The 27,102-nt window shown below is 37.3% G+C and overlaps 1 protein-coding gene across 1 annotated transcript in view; it reads right to left on the bottom strand.

Moving 5' to 3' along the window:
• Nucleotides 1-27,102, bottom strand: part of Chic2 (cysteine-rich hydrophobic domain 2) — an 82,281-nt gene that overhangs the window by 9,960 nt on the left and 45,219 nt on the right. The window contains exons 2-3 of the mRNA XM_005392900.1: nucleotides 9,358-9,412; nucleotides 9,070-9,225 (exon numbers count right to left, since the gene is read on the bottom strand). Of these exons, the coding sequence (XP_005392957.1) occupies nucleotides 9,070-9,225; nucleotides 9,358-9,412 (211 nt within the window). The remainder of the gene's footprint in view (nucleotides 1-9,069; nucleotides 9,226-9,357; nucleotides 9,413-27,102) is intronic.

Genomic DNA, 27,102 nt, shown 5'->3' with positions numbered 1-27,102 from the left:
TAATACTTAATAGCATATAGTCACCAACAATTTATTTATAAGCAACTGCTTGAAAATCATTTTGCAAGTCTTTAGAACCATTCATAAAAGTTCAGGTATTTAAACCTACTATTAAAATTTATTTTAATTTATTCATAACATCACATAATGCCAAAGTAATATTTCTAATGTTTAATTTCTTATTTAAAACAAATCTGAATTTTAAATTCCTAAATGTATAATGCATTAATTAAGCTTTAGGTAAAAGAATGCTTTGGATACATTCATAATCTTAACTGTTAAAGTGTTTTGCAAATAAGAATGATAAATACCTTCAGACATGTGTACAAATGGAAATTGTTTAAATAAGAGAAACAAAGTTTTAGTTACAAGTTGCTAGAAGAAAACCATATGTATAATTTAGAATAAATCATTTTTTACCTTAGGAGAAACTTTAGAAATGATCTCTTCAAAATGATCTGGTTCACTTGTTTGTTCTAGATTTATGTTAGATTGTATATTCCAGTGACATACAGCAAATTAAATGGTATACAGTATCTCAAAATTAAGAAAGAAACTGGATTCACCCACAAAATAAACAAAAGCATAAACTTTTCTTCTAAAGGGTTTTTACGCACGTTGCTTTTTTTTTGCTCTTCTGTATATAGGAAAATTTGCATACAAATACTCAGTGAAGTATCATTAGAGCAACACTTTTAGTAATGTCTGTTGAAAAGCCCTATTAGGTAGAGATAAGTGAAACAATTGTTAACATTTTGGGTATTAAAAATATCCTCTTAAAGCTGGGTACAGTGGTTCATTCCTGTGATCCTACCACTTGGGAGGATGAGGGAGGTTGCTGCAAGTCGGGGCTACTCTGGGTTACAGCAGACAAAGTTCAAGGCCAGCCCAAACTACGCGGGGAGACCCTGTCTCAAAAAAACCCCCAAATTCCGTTAAACTGAGTGTTGTTGGTGTGTATCTATAGTCTAAGCTATTCAGGAGGCTGATGCAGAAGAATCACATGAGCCAAAGAAAACCCTGTAACTTAAAGGTGTACTGAGTCATGACCTATAGGTGATAATCTTCCAATTTCATCAAGAATTTAAGAACTAGGCTGGCTACGGCTTTTAAAGGCTTTCAGTTTTGTTTGTTTGTTTTGGTAATACTGGAAATTGAACCAGGACCTTGTTAACTGAAATATACACAATCCTAAAACTTGTTTTCCCCAGGGTTAACTGAAAGAAATTTCTGTAAATCATATTTTATATTACTAAACCTATCACTGTACATCGTACTAGGATAAATCTTTATCCTACAACAAGGATTATGTTCCTGAAAATGTTCTGTAGTGAGAGAATATAAAAGTCAAGAAAAAGAGCATAATGGAAACTAAGGTCATCAGAACACGTGAAAGCCCTTGTCAACTTTTGTTGTATTTACCAAGTCAAAGCAAATGGGCTAACATTCTTCAAAGAAAGCAGTAACTTTCTACATCTCAAATCAGTAACAACAGCAGTTACAAGAATGCATTTCATTCATTCATTCTACCTTGTTCACCTGAAACATTTTAGGAGTCCCACTTCACTAAAATTTCAGGAAGATGCTCTGAAATATGTTTTGTTTTGTTTCATCTCAGAGAGGTAAGAGCCAGTGTTTGAAGAGACTTAACTTGGTATCATATTCAATAATCAATAAATCAATAAATCAATAAATCAATAAATTTAGCACCGAAGTGCAAGTCCTAGGCACCACAAGCTACAGGTCACTTCCCTATTAATAAGTGACCCTAAACGCAAGTAAGAGACGAAAAGGTATGGACATACAATATTTGTAATAAATCCACACAGAGAGCAGTTTTAGAATGAGGGAGGAAAGAGAAGGAAAAATTATTGAAAGAAATGATCAATGTCAAGAGTGTGAGAAGTGACCTGATTAGAGCTTTGAGACAGTTAAAAGGATGATTAACAGATATTATGAACTCTATGCCTACAATTCAATGCCAGAAGTAGATAAATTCTTTGAACAACATAAAATATAGAGCTCAACCATGATAATGATGGGTTTCCCTCCTCACTAAGATTCCTGCTGAGTCACTACGGTGCCAAGTCAATACGGCGCTGGCCACTGGAGGCCATGTGCTATGGTGCCCAGCCAATATGGCGCTGGCCACTGCAGGCCATGTGCTAAGTAAGCCCCACCCTTCCTTTCTGGAGTCAAATTATGATTTCTTCCTTTTTGTAATACCCTGTTTCCTTTTCCCATGCTCCCGTCCAATCCCGGTCTGCTACATCAGGTGGTCCACCCCCTAAATCCCACCTCCAACCTGGCCCTGTTTAGCCTTTGTCCCCAGACCAGGCCCCAGAAGCTCTGCATCCCTCCTTTCCACTGTGGTCTGCTCCATGCCTGAAATAAAGTTATTTTTTGTTTTGTTCTATTTCTTTCTGTGCTGTAAAAAAACCTATCAATAACATGACTTAAAAGTCCCCTTAAAGAAACTGAACACATACTTTTAAAACTTTTTCAACAAAGGAAACTCCAGGTCTTGCTGGTTTCACCAGTGAATTCTTCCAAAACTTAAAGAAAGAAATAATACATATTCTATACAAACTGATCCGTAAAAGGGAAATATACGTCTCAGCTCACTCTGTGAGAGTATCATTAACAAGATGCCAAAATTAAAGATATTAAAAAGAAAACACTACAAAAAAATTCTCACAAACACATTTAAAACCTCTTGAAAACAAAACCAAACCAAAACTTCCAGTTTATCATGTCCAACAAAAATATAAAAAATAAAAAATACATGTGACCAAGTAGGGTCCATTCCCGGAATGCAAGGTTGGTTTAATACCCCAAAATTCAAATCAATGTAATTCAACATTTGTCTAAATGAAAAAGAAAAACCATACAACCATCACTAAAGAAAAAACACTTAACAAAATCCAGTATCTATTTTTTATCTTTTAAAAAAACCTCTTAGTAAACAATATAAAACTTGCTTAAGCAGATGAAAGACATCTACAAACACCCTTAAATTAACATGATACTTAATACTGAAAGTCTGAATATATTCCTCCTAAAATGAGAAGTAAACCAAGGGTACAGTCTCACTACTTCTACTCAATACTTTTTTGGAAATTCTAAACCAGTGCAATAGGGCAAGGAAAGGAAACAAAAAGCAACTAAATTAGGAAGAAGTAATACCAGCTTCATATATATTTAATGACTGTCTTATGAGAAAAACTTAATGGGATTTACAAAAAGAGCTCTTAGAATAGGTTAAGTTCAGCATAAACTAGCAAAGAAAAATAAAATGCTAAAGTTTAAAATGCATCAATTAAAGTAGCATAAAAACAAATATAATAAATCTGACAACAGATATACAGGGCACTAAGAACTACAAAATATCACTTAGAAAAATTTTAAAAGACATAAGTAAATGGAGAGAAATACTGGTTCATGTGTTAGAAGACAAAATATTTTTAAGATGCTAATCTTCCCAAACTGATCCACAGATTCGAAACAATCCAAACTAAAATCCCAGGAGACTTGTTTTCTGGGGGTAAATAATTGACAGATGGATTCTAAAATTCGTATGTAGTATCAACAACCTAGAAAAGCAAAAAGAACTTAAAAAAAATGAGTATCAAGCTGGAGAACTAGCATAACCTCATTTCAAGATAAAATTATAGAGATAGAGTATTTACAACAGAGTGGTACAGTCATCAAAATAAACAGATGAAACAGAACCAAACCAAAATACAGACCCTGGCAGATATGAACATGTAATTTTTTCATACAAAGTCAATTCAGTGAAAAATCATCTTTTTAACAAATGTAATTGGTGAAAAAAAAAAACCCAACTTCAACACTGCACCATACAAAAGTATAACTCCAAATGTAAAACCTAAGCCTATAAATCATATAGAACATAGGAAAGAATCTTTGTGACCTGGCACAGGAAGAGTTACTAGTATAACACTAACAGCACAATCCATAAAAAAAACAAACAGGATAAACGAGACTTTATCAAAATTAAACACTTCCTAAAAAGAATTTTGGCAGGATGAAAAGACAAACTACTCACTACGAGAAATTCTTACAAAGCAGATATGTATCCAGAATATGTAAAGAACTCTCAAAACTTCACCAGTAAGAAAAATAGCTCAGAAGCCAGACGTGGTGGTACATGCCTGTAATCCTAGCTCTTGGGAGGTTGAGGCAGGAGGATCCTTGCAAGTTCGAGACCTGCCTGGGCTACAAAGTACGCTAAAGCCTGAACTGCATAGGAAGAGTCTGTCTCAAAAAGACAGAAAAACGAAAAACCCTAGCTCAAATACTGGGCAAAAAGAACAGACATTTCAGCATAGAAATGAGCATAAAAACAAACAGAAAAATGAGCATAAAATTATGTTTAACATGAGTAATCATTAAATGCAAGTTAAAACTGTAGTAACACGAAACACCTATGAGAATGGCTCAAATTAAAAAGTACCGTTATATATTACATGGATGTAGCAGAACAAAATATTTCATACACTGCTTGTGAGAATATAAAATAGCATTACCTCTTTTTTGGCAGTTTCTCTGTTCTTAAACAAGTTAAATATACACATACTATACAATCAAGCCATTCTAGTCCTGCCTCAGCCTCCCAAGTGCTGGGACTGACAGGCATGCACCACGATGTCCCATAACTATTTAACTAATAACACAGCTGAATCTCAAAATGATGAATAAAAGACAAAGAGAATGAATACTGTATGGTTCAATTTATATAAAAGTCTTGAAATGCCAACTAACTTACAGAGTATCAGTTGCCTAGAAGGCATAGAAGGGAATACAAAAAGGCTTAAGGAAGCTTGCGAGGGCAGTAAATATGTTCACAATCTTGATGTAAACGTGAATGTGTTCATGCATATGTGACAAAACTCACAAAATGAACATTTCAAATATGCATGGTTTGTTCTATGTCACTAATAACCTCAATAAAGCTGCTAAAATAGAAATAAAAATTTAAAAACCTATTACCAAAACAGATTAAATTTAGGGCCATAAAATAAACCTAACAAATATAAAAGAAGTGAAATCACATCTCGGACAACAAGATAATTAAACTAGAGATCAATAACAAAAGTTTCTGGAAAACCTTTAAACATCTGGAGATTAAACAATGTATTTCTTAATGCATAAATCAAGGAGGGAAAGTTAGGAATATTCTGAACTGAGCAACAACAAAAATGCAATATATAAAGATTTATATTAGCAAGATGCCAATTCTCCTTAAATTGACCAATAAATTGAATGCAATCCCCAATTAAATTCTCGGAACTTAAGCTGGGTGCAGTGCAGAAACCTGTAACCCCAGCATTCTGGTAGGCTGAGGCAGGAGAATCACAAGTTTGAGCCCTATCTGGCCCACTTAGTGAAACCCCCAGGGTGGTGGGGGTTGGTTGTAGCTCAAATTGAAGGCCCTAGGTTCAAGCCCCAGTACCACAGAAAAAAAGGAAAAACTTTCGGCACAGTTTGTGGATATTAACATAACAAGCTGATTTTAAAATTTACAGAGAAAAGCAAAGAAATCAATAACCAAAACAATCTTCAAAAAATACAAATAAGGAATTTGTAAGACTCACCTACCTGATTAGAAGACTTATTATAAAGCTATGGTAAATAAGATAGTGTGCTATTAAGATCAAACAGACATATAGATGAATACAACAAAGTAAGAGTCCAGAAACATTCCCACACAAATATAATCAATTAATTTTTAGCAATACATGATGGCAATTAAATGGAAAAATACAGACTTTTCAACAAATGACGCTGGAAAACCTAGAGAATCATATACAAAAAAGATGAACTTTGACCTATCATATCTATACAAAAACTGACTTAAAACATTACCGACCTAAATGTTAAATAGAGAAGAGACCAAAGGGGAAATTTTTCGTAACTCTGTTTATGAAATTCTTAAATATGACAAACTAAAAGAACAATCCATTTTTTTATAAGCTAGACTTTAAAAACTTTAGCTCTCCCAAAGACATTAAGAGAATGCAAAAGAGATAAGCTATAGACTAAAAAAATTATAAGGAATTTTTAGTTGTGCTGTGGTCTTGTTTTGTTTTTGAGACAGGGTCTCACTATGTAGAGTTCGGACTAGCCTTGAACTTTCTAGGTAGCCTAGGCTGCCCTTGCATTCATATCTGATGCTCCTGTCTCAGCCTCCAAGTGCTGGAATTACAGGCCTACACCACCACTCCTGGCTTAGTTGTGGTTACAGTAAAAGCTTTCAGAATTCAACAAGAAGAAATGATTTTTAAATAGTCAAAACATCACAACGTTTTGTTTTGCAATGCTAAAGAGGAACCCTGGGTCTTGCAGATGGTAGGTAAGCGCTCTACCACTTAACCGCATCTGAAGTATGTCTTTGGTTCTGGTATGCATTGGATTGCCTGAGGCAATTTCAACCATGTAAGAGGATTTTACGTCTCCAATGAGGAAAACAGGTTCACCCACTGGCAATCAGGCAAGGGTTTAGCATCTTAAAATACTAGTGCCTCCACAGCTGAAGTTCTCAATATGGAATATCTCCACAGAGCTCTAGGAGCCCGTGAAAGTGGGTGCAGTGAAACTTCATCTTCGTTTTCTAACCTTCTGCTGAAATGTACTATATTCCCTCAGGGTGTGAGTGGGTTTAATGAGCCGCCGTGACTGAACGGGACCTGTGCCTTTACCACTCATAGGAATCAGGTTCTTTCTGTCGTGTATTACTCCGACGGTCTGCGGCTATCTTATTTTGTATGCATTCGTAAAGAAACAGATTTTTAAATCACACATTTGAAATTTTCTGTATTTGGTGAAGAATATTTTATATAATTGATTTCCTCTGCGACTCTGTATTTTATACATTGAAAACACACTAAATAATTTAAAATATAAATAAAAATTGTTCCGAAATAGCATTCATAAGCTAGACTACCGAAGTCAATGCAACAAATAAAAAGGTAAAAAATCCCAGCTCTAAATCATTTTGTCTGTCTTCAAGAGTTCCTCTTCCAGCCCATGCATGCCTGTAATCCCAGCACCCCGGGAGGCTGAGGCGGGAGGACAGCGAGCACACCCCGGAGAACTGAAAGGCTTTGTGAGACCTTGTCTCAAAATAAAAGATAAAAAGAGGACTGGGAATGTCGCGGAGAGCAAAAGCCCTGGGTCCAATCTGCAGTACTGGAGAAAAAAGCATTTCTCTGTTTCTGGGACCTCTAACACCTTTCGTACACCCACGAAGTACCATCCCTCACGGTTAAATATTAGTTGCACGCACTCACATCTACAGAACGAACGCTCAGACCTAACGCCACAGTGCTCAGCGAGATGCACGTGCTAGGAACACAGATGCAAAGAGCCCAGAACTCAGTCCGTCTTACGTATCAAATGAAAGGGGTTTCGTGAAGGCGTACCAAGAAAGGTTCCAACTGAGAGGGACGTGTGGGGAAGTGAAAGATACCCACCTGTTTCCTCAGCTCACTTGTACATACATCGCAAGACCTTGCGTTACTTATTTTCAAAGTAAAGAAACTGAGGATCTCAAAACAGACAGAGAAAGCTGGACCTCTAAGGTTTCTAAGGCATTAAGGCCCTCAGATTCTTTGCATTAAATGACAGCAACTTTACCTCCTCCCATGAGATAAAGCAGTATTTAAACAACGGGAACACCTGAACAGTGAAAGGGGACCTAAACTAGAAGGCCGGCCAGCAACAACTATGGATCCAAAGGCCACTACAGACAAGGAAGAGGAAAAAAGTTTTCTGCGGTCTAGAAGTGATCTGATGACAGCTATGAAAAAAGGATATATCAGGGAAAAGTAAATGTCACAGATATTAAATGTTATAAAAATAACTCTATAAGTCATTATTTCTTTCCTACCAACAGAAAGTATTCACTACAATATTTTATTGTATAACCCACATTTCTTTATTATTATTTGGTAATGAAAGGTTGCAATACAAAACCATTCAATTTCAACTTGAAAGTATTTCATTTTTTTATGTGTAAATACCATTTTAAAAATGACCATAACAAGCCAAGAGCAATGACACACGCCTATAATCCCAGTTACTGCACTTGGAAGCTGAGTCAGGAGATTTCAAGTTCAAGGCCAGCCAGAGCAACTTAGTGAGATGCTGGCTCAAAGCAATAAAAAGGGCTTGGAATGTAACACAATGGTAGAGTGCTTGCCTAACAGGCACAAGGCCCTGGGTCAATTCCCAGCACTGGGAAAAAAATAATAATGTGGTCAGACTACTAATTTACCATATCTCTAATCAACATTTTGAGAATTTTTTATTATAAGCAGTCAAAATTATGACTTGTTTTTCTCATTAGAAAAGTTTGTGTTCTATGTACTCATTATAGAAAGCTTATACAAAAAAGAAAAAATAATTAATCTTATTAACTTACAAGTAACCACGGTAATCACTGTTATCTATGGGTACTAACTTATTAGTAATAATGTTACTATCAATATTTATTAACCACTTCCTTTAGCTACTCAGCTAAAAGGCTTACAAATATTTTATCCTTACACCCACCCTTTTCAAGTAGCAGGTGAGTGTTACTATTTTGCAGGTGTACCAGCTAGGGTTAACAAAGATATCTGAGGTCACAAGCATAAATGGTAGAGCTGAACTCCCGTAATCACTACATTATACCACCATTAATGCAAATACAGACATTGCTGTATTTGTCCTGTTACTCCCCAACAATTTCGTATGTTCTGTAATTTTTATGTGGCTACCTATAATACTCACTTAATCACTCCTCCAAGATCAGTATTTTTGAATAGAGTAATGCAGTTTTTGGTTGTTTTGTTTCATTTTGACCCAGGTTCTTGTTCTGTAGTTTAGGTTGGCCTTCAACTATGTAGCCCCAGCTGGCCTTCAACTCCTGAGTGCTGGGATTACAGGTGTGCGCCACCGCACTCAGCCAAAAATGTAGTTTATTCAAAACAAAAAATTAAAACTTCTTAAATGCACAATACAAGCGATTCTAAATTTAAATTAAAACATATTAATTCAACTTACTCTTTTACTGAGGCAAATAACTGGCCACATACTGCACCCTAAAGTGCAGCAGCAACAAAGGCAGCCACAAAGCAGCCACCGCACGTTAACAGGAAGGTTCTTCCTCAGGCAACTGTTAACTCTGTTGATGCTGGCTTTGAATTCTTCAGGAGCGACCTACAGAAAACGTTTAAGAAATAGTTACACGTCAATAAGTATGTTTCATTAGCATACATGCCTTCTAAATTGCTAGAAAAAATTTTAGATTTTAAGACAAATAAACAGTAAGTAAATAACTGAACCACTCACTTTTCCAGTTAATGAAGAAGGAAATTCTGATTCAAATTTGTTGCTCAGTCCAAATCTAATTTTTAAAAAATAAGAATATATTATTACGTATCACTGTTGCTAAAAAAATTTACACCATTTAACTTAACAAAGGTCAAGAAAACAATGTAGGTTCACATACAGAGAAAGCCTGAGACACAAAGTCTGAGATACAAAATCACTATAAAAAGCAATTAATGTATCTAACAAGCAATTATTTTAGCAGTTGAATCCAGACTTTCATATAACATTACAAAGCTGAATGTTAACTAATCAACAATATATAAATACAAGACCAGATGATTCCTTTCACTTGATCACCTGTAACTTCAAAGCATATTGTTTTCAGATTTCTATAACTCTTTCTTCTCCCTGAGTTTGGGTCCACAGTTTGGTATACTTTAAAGAGGCAGCAAGAGTGAAGGGGACATTATTTTAATGGATGGGATAGCAAAATTTCTTAGCTTTGAATGTTACTGGTGGAGATAAGCAATGGATGTAAGTTTCAGTAATTACCCCGGGTAAACACAAGCAATGAGAAGGGAAAATGAAGTGAAGGTAGTACAGGTAGAAGAAAAAAAGAAGTAGGGCTGGGGATTTAGCTCAGCAGCAAAGCGCCTGCCTGGCAAGCGCAAGGTTGTGAGTTCGATTGCTGGTACTGGAAGAAAAACCAAAACCAAAACCAAAACCAAAACCAAAACCAAAACAAAAAAAGAGAGAAAAAAAGAAGTATGAACAACGAAAGTGGGGACGGACAAAATAAGAAGAATGGTGTTGGTGCCTTTCAATACCTATTTGACTGTCACACAGTAGTAGTACAAAAGAAAATGTAGTTATCTACTATGTATCTATTTTAGTTTTGTTTTTCTTTTTGGTACCGGGAATCGAACTCAGGACCTTGGGCTTGCCATGCGGGTGCTTGTACCAGTGGATTATATTCCCAGCCCTGTATCTATTCTTCTTGCTTAAAAGATCTTTTCCTGAACCATGGCTGAAATACTATATGGCTTTAGAATTTATGGAACTATTTTCAAGGCTAACAAATTTAACCCACTTTGCTCTTATGTATTACAAATCTAATACTTGGAGAAATGTGAATTCATTCAAATTATAAGTACCGTGTACCTTCTGCGTAACACGTCAGGAGAGACTACAGGAGAAGGCCTTTTTTTTGGTACCAGGAAGTCCAAGAGCAGGCTTTTTAAAAGAAATAATCCTAGCACTTGAGAGATTAAAACAGGAAGATCTCGTTTGATGCTAACCTGGGTTATGTAAAGATACTTTCTCTCAGAATCAAAAAGAAAAAAGAATAATGTACAAGTTTTTTTTATATATATATAACTTGAGATAACTTTAAAAGCTCACGTAATAGGCTAGACAAAACCTCCATGGACTGCACCTTGACACCTCGGTGCAAAGGAGCCTTCAAACAGCCCCTCTGCCCTTACACGCTTCCGTGTCACGTCCTTCTTCCTACCGTCTGCAGCCGCAGCCCAATGTAAACCATGCCAGTGTTATCCTGAGCTTTCATCTTCATCCAGCTCAGTCTCCCCTTTCTCAACATAAGCTGCCCTTTAAAAATACTTTCCCTGGAACCCCTAGTAGGTGGATCTGCTACCAGGAAATCCCATCCTCACTTAAAAAAAAAAAAAAAACCTTAACTAAAACTCCTATTGAAATATGCCTCTTTTTTAAAAATTCGCTTATCTATTCTAAGAAAATTCACCTCTATCCAATTCACAAACCCATTCACTGTGATACACTCAATATTCTACCACCTCCTAAATTTTAAACTACAAAATTCTCTTACCCCTACTATTAATCATTTCATTTTTCCCACCCTTCGGAAGTTTTTTAGTTTCTGGTTGTAACTTACTCCTTCCTACATCTTTCAGCTGCAGCCTACGACTCCATTTCCTTCTTTATCCGCCAGAACTGCATAATCCATTTTTTTTAAAGACAGGCTCTCCACTAAATTGCCCAGGCTAGCCTTGAACTTGTCAGTCTCCTGCTTCAGCATCACAACTGCCGGGAGCACAGGCACGCACAGCCTTCCCCCGACACTGTCAATCATTCTGACCACACTCCCCAGGGCCAATTCAACTGTTTGCTTTTCTCACTTTAATTTGCACTGGCCAAAGCTACTATGGGAAAAAAAGCCATGTAACTTACTACTCCTGCCTTCAGTGCTCATTATTACTAAAGTAAACTTCATTTCTGTGCTAATCAATTACCTTTTGCATGCTTCAGTTGCTGCTCTTCTCTTTACGTGCTCAACTTCATTCTCAAAACTTACGTTTTTTTGCAGGTAACCATAGCTGCTGAGTCCAAGAGAAAACAGTTCCTTGAACAAGCTGCTTTACCTTGCCTCCCTCTGGTCTTCATCTTCTCATTACCATCACCCTCTCCCTGAGAGGGGGGGCTCCCACCGGCTCCACCTGCATCGCCTTCAGTTTCCTGCGACCCACGGTATTTCTGCCTCTCTACCTACAAACCCACGTAAGTCTTCCCAGGCTCAATGTTTTACATGTCTTTTCTTCTCCCTCAGTGTGTGATGGCATTCATCTCTCTTCCTGCTTCAGTGTCCTGAAAGAGTTCTTTACATTCGTTATCTTTACCTCAGCTCCCATTCATTATTCACACGCTACAATCCAGGCTTTCTTCCACACTATTTCACAGAAGAAACGGCTCTCGTCGGAGCAGCTGAAAACCACTCTTTTCAGCAAGTCCTCTTTCACATAGTATGCTTTCTCCCAGCAGAGCCTAAGCATCAGAATGTCTCCTTGGCATGGGCCACAGCAAATACTTCCTTTGCTGTCTTTCATGTCTGCCAAAGCTTTTTCTTTTTTAAAATCTAGGCCAGCCAAACAAGTGTCAGGTAAAGTTTTAGCAAAACTACCTTACTAAATGGATAGGAAAAGCCAATATCACTGCAAAAAGCTAATGTAATTGCAAAATGTCACCTTTAACTTTGTGCAATTTTAAGTACTGGAATTGAACTCAGGGTCTAGCAGCCGCTAGAGCCTACGCAAACACTTTACCAATGAACTACATTTCATGTCCCTTTTTACTTTGAAACAGGGTCTCGACCAAGTTGCCCAAGAGGCCTGGGACTTACAATGGTCTTGTCAGCCTCCAAGTAGCCAGGACAACAGGCATTTCCCACTGTAGGGGTGCCGATCCGACGTAAACCACTAAGTCTTGATACTACCTTACTTCTGTCCTCCCCCCACCTGGCAGGAAACAATCTGTTATGATGCAAACAGGATGTATGTTTCAGTTTAAATTAACAATGCAAATTACTCCTTAAATGTAGCAAAAATAATTTTGTTCTAAAATAAAAGTACAATGGCCTGGAACAGTACTGGAAAGGCCAAATTTTATCCCATCAAATGATGTGCTTCAATGAAATGTAATGATTCGTACAAAGGGTAGAAAACTAAATTCCTCTCAGATTTTAATAATCTGCCATTTTCTTAACCTAAAAAGACAGAAGTAGCACTTAATAATTTAAAATGTACCAATAAAATCTGACTTAAGGGGCTGGGGATTTAGCTCAGCGGCAAAGCACCTGCCTGGTAAGCGCAATGTAGTGAGCTCAATTGCCGGTGCCGGAGAAAAACCAAAAAAAAAGAAACCAAACTGACTTAAGAAAAAAAATCTTTAGAAATAAAGTGATATAACTCAAGTTGGGTAGCATATTAATTCAGCTATCTAAAAGACTAACAAAATTTTTAAAAATACATCAGCAAGATCTTAAGATGGAAAATATATACTGTCTGTGGAATTATAAACTGTTACCACCATACTCCAGAAACCAATTTGGCATTAAAAATATTTATATCTTTGTCATAGCGAATTTTCTTTTAAAAATATAAAAAGTAACCTGAAGCCCAGTATACTGGCGCACACCTGTAATCCCACCACTTGGGAGGCTGAGACAGGAGGATCTCTTTAAGTTTGGGGGCCATCCTGGGCTACACAGTGAATTCAAGGACAGCATGAACTACATATGGCAAGACCCAGTCTCAAAAAAACCCAACAAGAACAAAAAAACCCCCTGAAATGTGGATAAAAATTTATGTATAAACAAATCACTGAAACTTTATTCACAAAAATATTTATTCACAACACTGCAAGAATGGTTAATAAGTAACAGCATCTAAACAATATTGACAACTAGTAAAAGAAATGTGCAAATGACATGAAAAGTACAAAATTACTTAACCATGATCTCAACTTTACTTAAAGAAAAAAATTTACAATCTGACACAATCTTCAAGACTCTAATCTGACAGAATACATAAAGGATGTTGAAAAATATTCCTACCACCACTTGCAGGCCAGCTGACTAAGTAATTTTACTTCTAGAAATTTTACTACTTTCTAGAAGAAAATGGTTACTCCAGGCATGGTAGCGCATACCTATAGAAGGCTGAGGCAGGAGGACTGTCCTGAGTTTGAGGCTATACTAAAAACTTTTCAAGTATTCTGTAGCACTGTTAAGGAAAGGAAGTTTTAAAGGCAGTTGTTTCACAATATTTTTAAAAATAGAACCTATTTTTCAGTAATGGATAACAGTTGCTAAATAAATACTGCAAACTAGTTTATAACATGGAATACCACTGCAATTTTTTTTTTCTATTAGAATCTTGTGCTGGGTATTAACTAGGTATTTTGTTATGAGAGAAGTTTAGGTTCATTAACCCAGTTTCCTTGAAGGCATTTCAATCTTTTCCATAATTCAGATCCATATAATCCTCAGTCCTTTTTTACTTTGGTTTTTAAGTCTTCTGTGTTTCTTGTTAGCTTCTCATATTAATGTCTTTATACCTCATTACTGCATTGTTATTTCGGATTAAGGTAAGTTTTGAACTTTTCAAAAATTCTATCTTTTAAATACAGAACTGCAAGCATCTGATTGTTTCAACCGGTTTTACCTTTAGCCTGAACTATTTGTTTAATGTTTATTTCCCCTGCTTTTGAATTAGAGTGCTATTTTTAATAATGAAAGCCTTAGAACCACAGAAATCTCTTATAAGCATGTATACTGAAGACAGTAGCCTGTTACCGTGAATGCCTAACTAGGGGCTCCCTGCATTCTGGTTGGACCACAACTGGACATCTGCTTTAAGTACAGCTAATCCCTGGGCTGGCAAATAGCAAATGGAATGGCAGAGTCCAAAGGAAGTGGCCAACTTAGACAACCTGAACTCAGTCACATCTTCCTCTTGAAGACAAACAGCTGATTAACATGGGTAAGAGATGAAATACTGAGAAAGAACTTCAACTGAAATTAGTACACAGTGAAGCCATGAATAACGGAAGGTCAAAAAATAAACAGGAACTATGGGGCACAGGAGAAAACTGGTGTGCCAGTCCACTCTGCCACAGCAGAAGCTGGACCTGAAAGTGGCTGAAGCACCGTGACGGAGCACTGGACCAGGAGCAGAGGCACACGACGCTGGGAAAAGTGACAGCTGGGCAAGTCACGCCGTGCCATACCCACCAGAACTGATCTGAAACGTCACTTTCCAGCCTCCTGAAGCCTCGGTAGACCCGGACGTGGCTTCCGGTCTTCCTAAGTCCCAGCATTCTCACAACAAACTTCCACTGCTTAAGGCCACTTGGGTGGTTCCATTCTTTGAAACCTAACAGAGGCTGCTAATTCATACTAAGACTCTGCAATGACAGCATCAAATGCTCCCAATATAATGTTAAATGCAGAAAAAAAACTAGTGTGTCTCAATTTTTAATAAAAAACATTTACACACAAACAGAAAGGCCAAAATTTAATCCAAAAGAATGAAATACTAAGAAGAATACACCAAAACAGCATATGGCCTTAGCCTCCTGGTAATTTTAGGGATTTCGTTTTCTGCTTTACTGGGAAATATACTTTCTCAATTTTTAAATAAGCTTGTTTTTCTTTATAATTAGAAAAAAAAGAATAAAATTAAGAAAATTAGATCATGAAAGGGGTTTTGTTTTTAAGTCAGAATAAGAAAATACATGTGCACTTGACATTCTACATTTAGAGATAATTCTACTAATTTTGAAGTATACTTTGAGTATTTTTAAAAGATTTTTTTTAATTTTAAAGAGAAAAAAAAACAAAAAGCAAAAATTCCAAAATGAGATGACAGGAGGGTAACAATGGTTCATACACTGGATGATATTTTAGAGTATGTTTAAGTATACTATAAAGAACTCAGAAACTAAAGGGAAAACTACTTTTTAATTTCACACAGTACAATCTCAGTACTTGAGAGCTAGAAGAGACCACAACTGTACATTAATCCAAGTATTTTATAGATGAAAAAGTTAATGCATGAGATAGCTAATTAATACAGAGGCTCTCAGCTAGGTCCTCTAATAACTTTATCAGAATAGAAAATATCCATTTAAAATAGAACATTCTAAACTTAGAAAATATTTCAGAATGGGGCTTCTTTGTCCATTAATAGAAATTATGAAGTTAAGACTAATATGTAACATTAACGTTTTCATGGAACCTAGAGTGTTCCCTTCAGCAGCACATATACATAGAAGCTAGAAAAAAATGTTTTTGAGCTTTTTTATTTGAGTTTGTTACAATATTTTTGCTAATAATAGAGAAAAGACATAACTTTGTTGCTTTGGTTCAATAAAATAATTAAGCTAATAGACCCTGGAGTCAATCTGCCTAACCTGAAATTCTGATATAGCTATGTGTCACATTAATCAAGTAAGCCACCTCCTCTGAGCCTCAGTGTCCCTCCTTGTGCACTAGGGCTAACACTACCTACTTCACTAAACAGGCCTGTATACACAAAGCACCAATAACAGATGGCACAAGCCCTATTACACACCTCAGCTACTTTATCAGTGGAAAATAACATAAATGCCTATCTTCTATTACATCCTTCTAGTAAAGGGGGTTGTCATTTTCATTTACTAACTAGTATGAACAACCAGATATTTAGAGAATGTCAAGATCTCAATGACTTTACAAATATTCTCATTAAATGGCTTACCAAATAAAACAGTCAATGATCAAATTGGCTGACGTTAAATGCAAAGACTGTCCAACCTTTTACCAACCCAGGTCAGCAGGTGAAATGGAGGAAACTGGGTACGCAGGAGAAACGCTGACTTCAAGAAAGCTAAGCAACAGTAAGGGGTTTAGATAACACGGTCAGAAAAGCAATCCGCCAGGAGTCCAGACAGCTAAGCGAAAGTACAAGAAAGTTATCCAGGTCAACATGAAAGGTCAACACAATGGAGAGGATGCCCGAACCGTAAGGGCAGGGGCACTGTTCGTGGCACTGCTGGGCATGGAACCCAGGGCGAGGATGCTAGGCAAGCACACCGAAACTGACCCCCATCCTCGGCTCAGAATGTCCCAGTTCTGAAATCCTGCTTTAGATTATCAACTAGACATACGATGGCAGCAAACCTAGCTTTCCGTTTCATCTGCCTTCCATACAGCAGAAGATCTCTCTCGGAGTTGTATACGGCCCAAATATCAAATGCTGCCAAAGGTGTTCATTTCCCAGTGCCGGGTTCAGACTCTTACCACAGAGACAGATACTTAGTACTGTCCCAAAATGTTTCCGGGGGCGAGCGTAAGGTTTTCTGAGTTCATTGTACAGATGGAGAGCTGTTATAAGAAAAATGTTAAAACATCGCTCTTGTCAACAAGAAAGTCATTGAGAGTTTTTCTCTTGACAAGAAGTTTGTCAAAAGTCTGGACTTTCATCAAGTGTGGCTCAAGTTCTGCCAGGGCAACCATTACAAAAAAAGAGAAAGGTAGCTCAGAGTAAGGAACAGGTAGATGAGCAGCAAATTTAAACAGGAAAGATGGGAAGCCTTACTAGGAAGACAGGAAGATTTGAAGATGAAGGACCTAGCCCCTGGACATCAAGGGAAGCACTCCAGAAAGACACCAGCGCAAAGGCTCTTAGCGCGGAATTTGCCTGGAGTAAATCAAGGAACAGAAGGGAAGCCTGTTGACTAGAGGCGGGTAACCCAGTGGAAGAGAGGTAGAAAAGAAGTCAGAGAACTAACCTTGGGCCTAATCACGGAAGATCCTGCAGGCTGTTAAGACTACAAGAAAGGGGTAGCCTCAGGAGAGCTGATAGAGAGAAAAGAGGCAATCTGATTTACGTTTTTAAAAACCACCAGGGCAGGTGTACCAGGGAGACTGTAAAGAGGGAGTAAGAAAGGCAGCCATAGGGAAAGGCATTAAGGAGAACAATGGCAACTCACATCATCCATTTAAGTGGCAAAAAGGGGTTCGATTTTAAAGATAGAGCCCATGGACTTCCTGACAGAATAGATGTAGAGCTAGAGATACCAAAAAATGTGTTGAAATCTTTTGTTTTAAACAAACAAGATACTAGATCTGCCATCAACTGGGGACAGAAAGGGTGCAGCTGAAGCTGATTTGAAGGAAGGACTGTGAATTCAGTTTTAGATAAGTGGATGCTGAGACACTTAACCTGTACAGAACACAGACTTCAACGGGTATGATAAGACCTGTGAACACAGGAGTTGGAAATTCCATGCTCAGACTGAACACATGGGCTATGCAGATAGTAAATGAAGAAAACACTTATTTCCTAACACTGAACTCTCAGTTCAATGGAATCAGATTTTTAGTTATTTTGGGAGATGATGAAATCATAACTCTGGAAAAAATTAACAGATTTTGACATTTATGACTGTTTTAAGTTTATATGGCTAGCTGGGTGCAGTGCACACATCTGTAATCCCAGCACTCAGGAGGCTGAGGCAGGAGGATCCTGGGTCAGCCTGGGCTACAAAATGAGCTCAAGGCCAGCCTAAACTGCAGAGTGAGACCCTGTCTCACAAAGACAAAAAATTATTAATTAATTTATATGGCTGCCTCAATATACATCCAAATATTCATGTAGCTCAAGGAGGAAAGGAAGGAATTAAAGTGTATTCTGCCTACCCAGAAGACAGGTCCCTAGAGTCACATATATGCCTGTCCTAGAATAAGTCAAAAATTTCTAATTCTGACCACATTCTGAACAGCTTAGGTTCATTCAACTCTATGAAAATACAGTCTTATTCATGAAACTAGTGAAATCAAAGGCTTACTTAAATCAAATGTTAAACTGCCTGTGTCATAAACCACATCACACTCTTACGATAGTCTTAACATTTGCATTTTACTATTTTCAATTAAGATTATATTTTCAATTATTAACAGATTGCATATGTTGTTAAACAGTTGAATTATACAAACGTTTACTTATTAAAATTCAATGCATAATCTAAATTCTCATTATATAGGGATCAGCTGATCTAACTCAACTACTTTAAATTACCTGGACCAAACTAGGAAAAAAATATTTCTGTATGCCTACTTTACATATACTCCATACTTATATAAACTTTATAAGCAAAACAATGGTGCAAAATTATGCTCACCAGAGAAAAATACACAGGTGAACTTGTTTCTAATATAAATGCTATGGTTTGGATCTGAGTGTCCCCCCGGGGTCCATGCGTCTGAGGACTGCTCTCCAGAGCAGCACTATTGGGGAGCAGTGGAAACCGTAAGAGATGGGACCTAGCGAAAGATTTTCTGGTCACTGGGATCCAGGCTTCCTGCCACGAGGTGAGTGGCTTCCATCCACCCAATGCTCCGAGGATGCACTGCCACAGCACAAAGCAGCAGGACAACTGGTCCTGGGCTAAAGTTCCAAAACGGTAAGCCAAAATAAAACTTTTCTCCTTAGGAGTTCATCACCTCAGGTATTTGCCATAGGAACGGAAAGCTGACTAACACACAGACTACAGGAAATATCAATTCAAGTAACATTTACAACTGAACAGTTTAGAAAAGGGAACAAAGACAGAGTACACCGAACCCCTTTACCACACTAACCAGACTCCATTACAAGTCTTACAACCCAAGACCAAAGAGAGTAAGACAAGGAGCTCTCTTGCAAGCAGCTCTTTCACTGATACATTCCCTTATCATCCATTAAAAAAAACTAACAAAAAATAAAATAAAACAGAGGGAAGCTACCCCAAAGTATAACTCTAGCACAACTCTAAATAACCAGACAGCAGAATATAAAAGAGCTTAAAAAGAAAAAACAAAGCTGTTAGGACCCTTGTGAGAACATTTAGCCCTTGTGGCTCCAACTTCGTTTTAAATGTAAGATTTCTTCCTCAACGCTGATGAACAAGTGGTTGTGGAGCACCACGCATCTTTAGCTAGAGCACACCACTTTATAAAGGTCCTCACTTCCAAACTTGTGATCTTACTGGAAAGCCCTCTCCACTTCTCCAACATGCTGCCCCCTGGGAACTCAGCTGTCCCGTGGCAAAAGAACAGGAAGTAGAGGTGTGTCAACACAGTTCCAATCAATTTAGTAAGGACAGCCCAGGTCTTGGACCTCACCCTCCACAAAGCCAAAACAAACCACACACACACAACTGGGAAATCTGATGACAAATGTGGTCATTGCTATGTGTTTCCCTGTCTCACCAGAAAGTTATGAGATTTGACGGTTTATATTCAACTGTAATATGCCCTTTACCTAACGACCACCATTCTAGCCCAAGGCCATTATCACAGTCTCACCTTGAATTTCACTACAATCCCTTTTAAAATCCTCTCTGACCCTCAGGGAACTCTCCAACCTCATCTCAAAGCTGTATACCCTCTGCTTTCTACATTTAGCCATAATACAAAAGGACCCGTCCAGTTCCTCTGGCAAACCAAGCTTATTTTGGCTTAGAATTTGGCACCTGCTCTTCTCCAGACGTGGGGGGATCCTCACAAGATTCTTTTATCCTACCAAAAGTTATTACCACCATTATTTTCAATCAAGCACTCTGTCAATTGCCTTTGTGGCAATTTCTCGTACACACCTTGTCTATTAGCACTCTCTATAAAGGAAGAATCTGTGTGTTTCCTTCCTAACCACATACCCAAAGCCCTGCGTGATACCTGGCATAAAGCAGGAATTTAATAAATATGTTAAACTACTTATCAGGAAACCTCAACAAGACAGCTGGTAATGAAGAATTTAGCAAAAAATATTGTGAGCAAACAAAATACCCATAAAGCCCAAGTAATGCACTAAAATTTAAGCACTTAAATTCAGCATTCCAAATAAACCTTTTACTTTATATATAATTCTAGTAAGGTTGGCTGTTTCATTTCCACATACCCCAGATCAACCAGATAGAAGGTAAACTTAAAGCCAATGGCCCACACACGTGAAACTCCAAAGTGCCATTTACAGAAGGTTCTCAAACCCAAATACACTAACGCTTCTAAGATGGCTCTGTATCCACCCAACAGTATCTGCTTTTGATCAAATGATTCCTTTAGTCACTGATAATCTGATCAACCTCTAGCTTGTGTTTTAAAATAGAAAAATATGTCATATTTTAGACAGATTTCCAACAAATCATAAAGTTTAACAAAAACTGTACATGAGAGGACAAACATCAAAATATATAAGTAATAATTCATTAAATGCCAATCCAGATCATTAGATAGTATCTAACACCTACTCTCTAACATAGATGTTATCCCCCTCTGCAGAGGAGAAACGTGAAGTTCAGAAGAGTTAATCTGTCTACTGAAACTAAAGCAATACCTCAGTTCAGAAAGTAATTTCCAAGATTCTAGCTGCAGACTAAACTGGATGGGAGCAGAATCAAATTCAACCGTTAGGGTTAATGTTGACCTTCTGTGTCTGAAAGTAATCTACAGTCTTATTACAGATAACAACTCTTAGATGTAGACACAGTGGGGCGCACCTCGAGTCCCAGCTACTCAGAAAGCTGAAGAGGAACGATGACTTAGCTTAGGAGTTTCAAACTGGCATGAAATCATAGCCCAAAATAAAGAAACAAACAATAAAATTCCTAGACTTTTCCTCTAAAGATTTTGGTTGGGCGAAAAGACATCAAAAAAATCTCACACAAGGTGCTGGGGATTTAGCTCAGTGGCACAGCACCTGCCTGGCAAGTGCAAGGTCGTGAGTTCGAGTCCAGGCACCAGAAAAAAACAAAAAACAAAACAAACAAACAAAAAAATCTTACACAGAAGATGACAGTGTGAGGATACTTACAAGCACCTAATGGGACAAGTTATATTTAAAGTTTAACCCTACTGAAAATGAATTTTTTTTTTTCCGTTTTTGAGACAGGGTCTTACTGTGTAGCTCAGACTGGTTTTACACTCACTACGTAGCACAGTCTGGCCTCAAACTCTCAGCAATCCCCCTGCCTCAACCTACCTAGTGCTGGGATTACAGGCAAGAGTCACCATGCCTGGCCAAAATTAAAAATAAAAAAAAAGCTTTATAGTGAATTAGAAACCTCAAGTATAAACATTTTAGAGAACAAGATTCCTTTCAGAGAATAGTTTTTTATTCCCCTGGCCCTTTACCCTACCAACATTATAAACTTAAGGCAGAATTCAAGAGCAGCTGTCCAAATCAAGTCTTTTTCTCTTTTTTTAAAGGATTTTTGAAAAGTATTTTATTTTACTTTATTTTATTTTACAAACAGGGTCTCACTATGTTGTGCAGGCTGGCCTTGAACTCATGGTGGTCCCCTGCCTCAGCCTCCCAAGTGCTGGGATTACAGGCATCACCACCATGCCTGGCTCTTTTTCTTTTTTCAAAATACTATTTTTAGAGTGATGATATTGAAAGTAATACTATTTAGAATAGTGGCTGATTAGTTACCATCATAAATAATTACATATAGTTACTCTTCACTACTCCCTGTATTTCATTTAGCCAGTCACATAAAATTTTAGGTATAAGTCAATTTCACATTTCTTGGTAGGCAGTAATCCAACACTTTAAGCTGAAACGCTATGTAAATTTTCACATTCAAGCAGTAAAACTTTGAAGCTTCAGTTCATTACCATACTTCTCATTTCCTTAAAAAGTTGAGCCATTAAGAAGTTTGGCTGATATATTAAAATGATTAGCATTTCTTCTTCATATTACCAAAGATATGTTGGAAACCATATTCTAAATCAAATTAATTTCCTCTCACACTGTAAGGAATAGAAAGAAATTCTGGGGAAAAAAGTATAGTAAGCATGTCCCGACTTAGGATCATTCTCAAGTCTCAAACTTTCACAGGTGTACTTTCACTCTTGTCAGCTTACAAACAAATTTGACTTATGAACATTCTCCTGGAATGGAACTTGTTTCTGAGTCGAAGATTTACTACATCTTAATTTGACATTTTCTTCAAGTTACATTTCTATACCAAATTTCATTTTTTAAAAAAAGGAGCCATTTAATTCTCCCAATGTGGTAAAGAGTGGTTCCTTCGGCAATTCTGACAAATCCAAAAAAAATGTGTGTAATTTCCTTACCCATTTAGAGAATATTTTAGGACCTACAGTATTCCAGACACTAAATTAAACAGCAGAAAAATAAAGACCAATAATTATATTCTCTGCCTTCAAAGAACTTAACATTCTGCAGAAAAGCATCACTAAGGACTTCAAAATATCTTAAAAAGTTTAATCTTTAAAAACTGAATATGGAGCCGGGCATGGTGGCACACACCTGTAATCCCAGCATTCAGGAGGCTGAGGCAGGAGGATCATTGTGAGTTCAAGGTCAGCCTGGGCTACAAAGTGAGTTCGAGGCCAGCGTGAAGTACATAGTGAAACCCTGCCTCAAAAAGACAAAAATAAATAAATAAGTAAATAAAAGCTGAATATGCCTAACTGGGCTCCTGTATGCACCTGTAGTCCTAACATAACACTAAGGAGATGGATGTAGGGGGACTGCAAGAGCCCAGAAGTTTGAGACCAGCCTGGTGGACACAGCAAAGTTCCATCTCAAAAAAATTTTTTTTGTTAATAAATGTTTTTGAAAGGAATACACCTTTTTTACATCATACTGAGTGGGTGAAAGAAGTGGGAATTATGAAGTTTTTAAAAATCAATTAATTAAAGTGATTCTATAATTTGGGCAAATCATGTTCAAGTCTCTTACTGCTAACCACGTAGCAGTCTTGAGATCCTGAAACATTCAAGATAGATGATATTTTACTGTCTACCAATTTAAAGGTCAGTAAACACTACGGAGTTCCTGTGATATCTCTACGCAAAGACCATACTATACCCCAAAACTGTTTCCAAATTTCTTCAAGTCACACTTCTAAATCTTTCATTTTCTACAGACTACCTAAGATGAAGACAAGTAGGGTGATGTCCCCTAGTCACTACTAAAAACCAGTGCTAAAGGATGAGATATTATTTGTGGAGATAGTACCTTAGAAGAGAATACATGAAACATGGTAATTTAGTGAAATCACATGAGAATGACATTATAGACAAACCCCAGCAGAATAACTTGGCTCTACGACACAACTTAATTAGAAGTCAAAGATTATACACACTCCAGAAAAGCCCTAAGTTGGATTCTGATACAGGAGAAGTCTGATGATGGGAACAAATAACTGCAGTTATATGATAGCCTGGCTGGGAAACACGACCTCAAGTTACTTCTTAAATTTTAACTTCTGGGCTGGGCATAGTGACACCTGTTGAGGCAGGAGGATCCTTGTGAGTTCGAGACCAGCCTGGACTACAAAATGAGTTCAAGGTCAGCCTGAACTGCAGAGCAAGACCCTGTCTCAAAAAGACCAAAAAGAAAAAAAAGAAATCTAACTTTTGGATTAACATATCCCTTAGAGTAACTATACTTGTGAAAAAATAGTCTTTAATAAATGTTAAATATATTTTATAAATTTATTCTATGGGGTGAAGAATATTGTAATTTAAAAATATTAACTAATCTGGTTACCAATACCTTAGAAGGGACTTTTTTCCTCATTTTCATTACATGGGAAACTAAAGATAAGCATACTTTTAACTGAGTTATCAACTCAAGCCTTTTAAGTTACATGTACATAAATATTATGCAATAACTAGACTATCATTTCCCTCCCTTCCAATACTACTTTTCCTCAAGATACACTTTGTTACCAGATTTCTCCATACGGCTTCACATAAGTCTAACAATGAAGAGAAAGAACAATACCCAGAAAGAACATTCATCATGAAATAAGTACAAAGTAAATGTCTTACTCAGGGTCAATGTGAAATTGTATTAAACACTTTAAAGCAGACTTTGTTTAGGCAAATTAACCATTTTATAACCTGATTACATTATTTATATATGATTGTGCTCCAAAACTAACCTACACCTGTCCATGTGGTAGGAAAGGGAAGGCAATTTACTCCTTCATATCATCACAATAACGTGCCACTCATGTCCTACGAGAATATAGTAATATCTAAAATAAGAGTAATATCAATATATATTAAAGTAGAAAAAAAATACTCAACTTCAAGGCCTACTCAAAAATTAAATCTATGCAAAACATACACATAGATGTATATCCTTCCAGACTGACCTGGATTACATATGATTCATTTTATATTACCATTTATGTTCACACTGATATAAGCAGAGTACTCTGATCAGGTCCTTACTGAAAAAGAAGGGGTGGGGGTGATAAAGTTTGGATAGCCTTACTATAACTGCTTTACTAGCTTTTCTTATTTAAAGACTTTTTATCCTCAGACTTTTTTAAAATTTTGGTTGAAAGTCTTGCTAAGTTATCGTGGATCCTCCTGCCCCTGTATCCCGGAGTACTGGGATTACAAAGTGCACCCCTATGCCTGACTCAATACTGAAATTTTACACCTATGTTTCTCCTAGCGGAAAATTTCGGATGATTAATACAAGAAAGTATTTACTGAGCACAATACCATATTGTGATGATTTCCTTGCACATATTATCTCATCAAATCCTCAACAATCTTAAAAGGTAGGGACTCTTAACTATCGCTATATAAGTTGAAGGGACATAGATAATTTATTTAAGGAGTGGCACAGGTAGATTTGAACCCAGAAACTAGAACCAAGGTAACCGGGAGGAGAAAGAAGTGCTTTAGGAAGATCACAGAAACATTAACTGCTGGTGTAGGACCGCATACTGTTTACTGATACCAGACACTGCTTCCTCCTATCCAGTAAGAGCATTTTTCAATCCTGACTACACATCAGAATCACCTGTGGGATGTTTCCCCCAGCTATGTGGGAGTGGAACCCTCACTCAGAAAACCTGGCCTTCAACTGGCCTGGGGAGGGGCAAAGACGTGAGTATTTTTTTGGAAAGCTCCCCGATGGTTCTAATGGGCAGACAAGATTGAAAAGCACTAGTAATGTAATTATCACTCTGTTAACCTAAGTAGCCACGTGCAAAGCAACTTCCACCTATTTGGTTCTTAGTACTTTGCCTACATCTTCCATTTATGCAACGAAGTGCCTAACTTTCTTCTCCAAAACAGGAAATATGACAGCTACAGTTGAAACTACTGATTTATCTACTTATTTTTGTGGTCCCAGTGATCAAACACAGGGCCTGCTACACAAGCTACTGAGCCCTAGTTTGAACAAGCCCTAGTTTGAACCTTTAAAAATAAAATTTTGCCAGCTTTTCTTTGACATAGCAATGTAAGAGAAAGGACAGATAGGATGAAAAGTTTGGAAATTTCTAAGTACCTACATACTTCTTAGTTTTTAAAAAAGTAAAAAAAATCCTGAGTCAAACTAAATTAAAAATTAAATGACAAGTTATGCCACTAAAAACGTTGCGGCATGCACTTAAAACACTACGATATTTTTTATATTTCTTAATTGGGCTAGTGATGACACTCAAAACGCTTAGTAACTTATTGTAGTAATAAAGTTCATTGTCTTGTCACTGTGCTGTGACAGTGATTATACAGTGTTTTTACCCTGTTAAATCACCTGAATACTGTATAAACTAACAGATGCTGAAGAAACCAAAGCATTACATAAGCATATCCAAACAACAACATGGCTGGTCACAGAATGTACTAAGAAATGCAAGGATCTGCTGACTATCTTCTATGAGAAATCTTACTGTTTCACTAAGATATTCACAGCACATGCCACTCTGTACCAAAATATAATGAAAACTGTTTCAGCCACTCTGTGACTTGCTGGCGCTTTTATTACTACTGAAGAGGCGAAGTACAGAGGTGTATGACAAGTATGTAAGTCTGATCTACGATTCGAACAAGTAAACCTAAAATGAAAGAGTAAGTTCTACAAAACTTTGGATTTCTCTGAGTAGCATTACAAAACTTCCTGCTTTTAGACGGCTTATTACATGGTTCAAGTCTTCACGTTCCTTTATTAGTCATGACCTTACAGAAAGCTTTCGGTTCTTATCGTTTGGATAATACTGGACTTCTGTTGTTGTCAGCAGGAATACAGAAACCCTCATCAAACGAAAAAGCCAACAGAGAACGTATGCCTCAAGAATGGACTTCAATTACAGAGATTAGGTTTTTTAAAAATTCATCATAAGCACATGTATCTTTGTGACCATCTTGAACTTAAGCTCATCTGTAGACTTCCACCATATACAATCACAGGAACTTGCGTTAGTTCCGCAGATACGAACTGTTGAGAAACTGGGAGGATCTGCGGGTGGGTGTGAAATACACGGGCACACGCCAGGGAACCTGCCGACTGTCACCGGGTCTCACACTTCCAGGTCGGGTCTGAGCCCCGTCACCGGCTCTAACGTGCACAGCCACAGCGGAACCGGCGAGAAAGGGGGTGGGGGGCCCTCGAGTAAGTGCACTTCCACCCGGGGCTGCAGGGCGGG

The sequence above is a fragment of the Chinchilla lanigera genome, unplaced genomic scaffold (assembly GCF_000276665.1).
Source record: "Chinchilla lanigera isolate Chin_1 unplaced genomic scaffold, ChiLan1.0 scaffold00046, whole genome shotgun sequence".
NCBI classification, from domain to species: Eukaryota; Metazoa; Chordata; class Mammalia; order Rodentia; family Chinchillidae; genus Chinchilla; species Chinchilla lanigera.
Note: the sequence above shows the minus strand (reverse complement) of the source record. Positions and strands in the feature narration are given on the sequence as shown.